The sequence below is a fragment of the Fulmarus glacialis genome, unplaced genomic scaffold, assembly GCF_000690835.1.
Source record: "Fulmarus glacialis isolate BGI_N327 unplaced genomic scaffold, ASM69083v1 scaffold31785, whole genome shotgun sequence".
In the NCBI taxonomy this organism is placed as follows: domain Eukaryota; kingdom Metazoa; phylum Chordata; class Aves; order Procellariiformes; family Procellariidae; genus Fulmarus; species Fulmarus glacialis.
Window position 1 is genome coordinate 974 of NW_009211650.1, and position 2,882 is coordinate 3,855.

The 2,882-nt window shown below is 46.5% G+C and overlaps 1 protein-coding gene across 1 annotated transcript; it reads left to right on the forward strand.

Annotated features, from left to right (window-relative positions):
* Positions 1 to 160: 160 nt before the first annotated feature.
* On the forward strand, positions 161 to 927 carry HOXA2 (homeobox A2; the record flags this gene model as incomplete). The annotated part of the gene is made up of 1 exon (XM_009577621.1): positions 161 to 927. A coding segment is annotated over one exon (749 nt), but the record flags the coding sequence as incomplete, so codon positions are not given.
* Positions 928 to 2,882: the final 1,955 nt, after the last annotated feature.

The following is a 2,882-nucleotide window of genomic DNA, read 5'->3' on the forward strand; positions in this document are numbered from 1 at the left end:
GGGATGAGATGTGCTTGGGTGCTGAAATTCAATCCGTGCATTTATCTGTTTTGCGTGTGCGTGCGTGTGTTTTTGCTTTCGCTCTTCTGGCGGTGGTGCTTTGGGGTGCGTGTGCGTGTGGTGGTGGTGTTTTTCTTTTTCTTTTTTTCTTTTTTAACAGACCCCCTTGAAATCTCCGATAGCGGTAGCGGTGGATCTAGGCGGCTGAGGACGGCTTACACCAACACCCAGCTTTTGGAGCTAGAGAAAGAATTTCATTTCAACAAGTATCTCTGTAGACCAAGGAGGGTTGAGATTGCAGCCTTGCTGGATCTGACCGAGAGACAAGTCAAAGTCTGGTTCCAGAACAGGAGGATGAAGCATAAGAGACAGACCCAGTGCAAGGAGAACCAAAACAACGAGGGGAAATTTAAGAGCCTAGAGGACCCCGAGAAAGCGGCGGAGGAGGAGGAGGAGGAGGAGAAATCCCTCTTCGAGCAAGCCCTCAGCAACGTCTCCGGCGCTCTCTTGGAGCGGGAAGGCTACGCTTTCCAGCAGAATGCCCTCTCCCAGCAGCAGGCGCAGAATGCACACAATGGCGAGTCCCAAACTTTCCCCGTTTCTCCTTTAACGAGCAATGAGAAAAATCTGAAACATTTTCAACATCAGTCACCCACTGTTCAAAACTGCCTCTCAACAATGGCCCAGAACTGTGCAGCTGGCCTGAACAATGACAGTCCTGAGGCCCTAGATGTCCCTTCTTTACAGGACTTTAACGTTTTCTCCACAGATTCCTGCCTACAGCTTTCAGATGCAGTTTCCCCCAGTTTGCCAGGATCTCTGGACAGTCCCGTAGATATTTCTGCTGACAGTTTTGACTTTTTTACAGACACACTCACCACAATTGACTTGCAGCATCTGAATTACTGAGAAATTAAAGACGTCCTCTCCAAGAGTCCTGCTTTCTCCTCCTTATTCTTCTTCTTTATTTTTCCCGTGATTTCCCCCCCCACCCAGTTTCCCCCAGTTTGCCAGGATCTCTGGACAGTCCCGTAGATATTTCTGCTGACAGTTTTGACTTTTTTACAGACACACTCACCACAATTGACTTGCAGCATCTGAATTACTGAGAAATTAAAGACGTCCTCTCCAAGAGTCCTGCTTTCTCCTCCTTATTCTTCTTCTTTATTTTTCCCGTGATTTCCCCCCCCACCCATTTTCTGTTTGTTACCTCCCTCTGCTATGCCATTTTGCGGTTTCTTACGAAGTTTTAGTTGTGTTCAATTTTAACCTAGCCACATTCTAGGTCCTTCTATGAAAGCAATATATGAGGTCTGTAAGAAAGTGATCATATAGGAATTGTATCTTCACTTTCTTTTTATTTTTGTATTGCATTAGGATGCGTTGTCATAAGTATTTTTGGTAGAATAAATTCTTGTTTGCTACAAGGAACTTTCTCTTTCTTCTTTCTCTTTCTCCCTCTCTCTTTCTCTCTCCTTTCAAGACTGATAACACGACGGGTATTTCTCCCCATCCCTTCTACTATTAATTTACTAATAATCAAAATCCAACATTCTGACTACGAGCTCTCCCCTTTTGGCAATTTAGGACGTTTATTAGAGAGGAAAAACACGTTCAAATTCTTTATTGTAAGGGTTCTCACAAGGAAGAAAAACAAACGAAACAAACTAAAACCATTCACAGCTTTGATGGAGGTCTCTTCCTTTTAATGTATAAATGTAGCATCTTATCTCCGTGAGGATACAAAGCTTGGAAATGCTGAGCTGTAACAAAAGCATGAACGAGCACTTTCTCTGTTACAGGCAAAACATAAGAGAGACTCAGTAGGGTAAGCGTCTCCTGCAGACACTTACACGAAAGGTTTTTTTTTTTTTTTTTTTTTAAATAATCCTGTTTTTCTAGAAAGTAGTGCTTAGCAGCCAGCAAGCTGTTTCAGGAAGCATATCTTAAAAAATATCAGAGCTTACAGAGAATGCGCTTGGTTACTTCTCACGTGCTGAGCGGTCCAAGAAATCAGCCCTAGAAGGAGAGGAAATGGAGAAGTTAGAGCCTGTAAAATCAAAAGGGTGGCAGAAACGCAGGGGGGAAAAAAGCATTTAGGGAGGAATCAGCCCCTCCACTCGGTCCTTTTGAGTGGCGGTGCGGGGGCACAGCCGAAGATATTTTTCTGTTTAAACCTTCTTGCGGGGTGAAAGACTGATAACGAAAAGAGGGAAACTCTGACTTTAAAGTTACAATTTCCTCGGGGCTCCCCACTCTCTACTGGCGGCAGCAAAGATGGGCTTTCAGAAATCTCCACGAAATTGCCTGCCACCCGGCTAGCGGCGTTGCCGGACCCCAAAGCGGAGGGTGAGCCCCGTCCTTCGGGCTAAAACCGAGCAACAGATGCCAGCCGGGCTCTGCCTCTCCGGGGCCAGAGGATCCCGGGCGGGTGCGATCGCGGCTCCCTGTGTGCGTGTGAGTGCGTGTGAGCGTGTGGTTACATTACACAGGCGAGTGGGGCTTGAGCGGGGGTTTGTGGCCGAAAAATTGAGCGGGGGTTTGTGTCCGGTGTTGTGCTGCCCGTCCATGCGAGGAGTGTTGTCTCCCAGCTCTGCAACACGTTGTGGAGCTGGGATGCGTGGGTTACGGCTGGAAGGGCTGAACGCAATTCTTCCGAAAGTCATAAATCAAACTCTTTCTATGAATGAGAATGTCATCAAAGAGATCAATTGCAGGAACACATGCACAAATAAAAATCCTCTTACGTATTTGCCGGGGCCGGGGATCCCCGTCTAAAACCATTAAGTGAGAAGGCGTTTAGTCATAATTCATTTTTATTGCTCTTTTAAAACAACAGCTTGGCTGAGCTGCGGACGCGGCGAAACCTCGGCCCTGCTTCT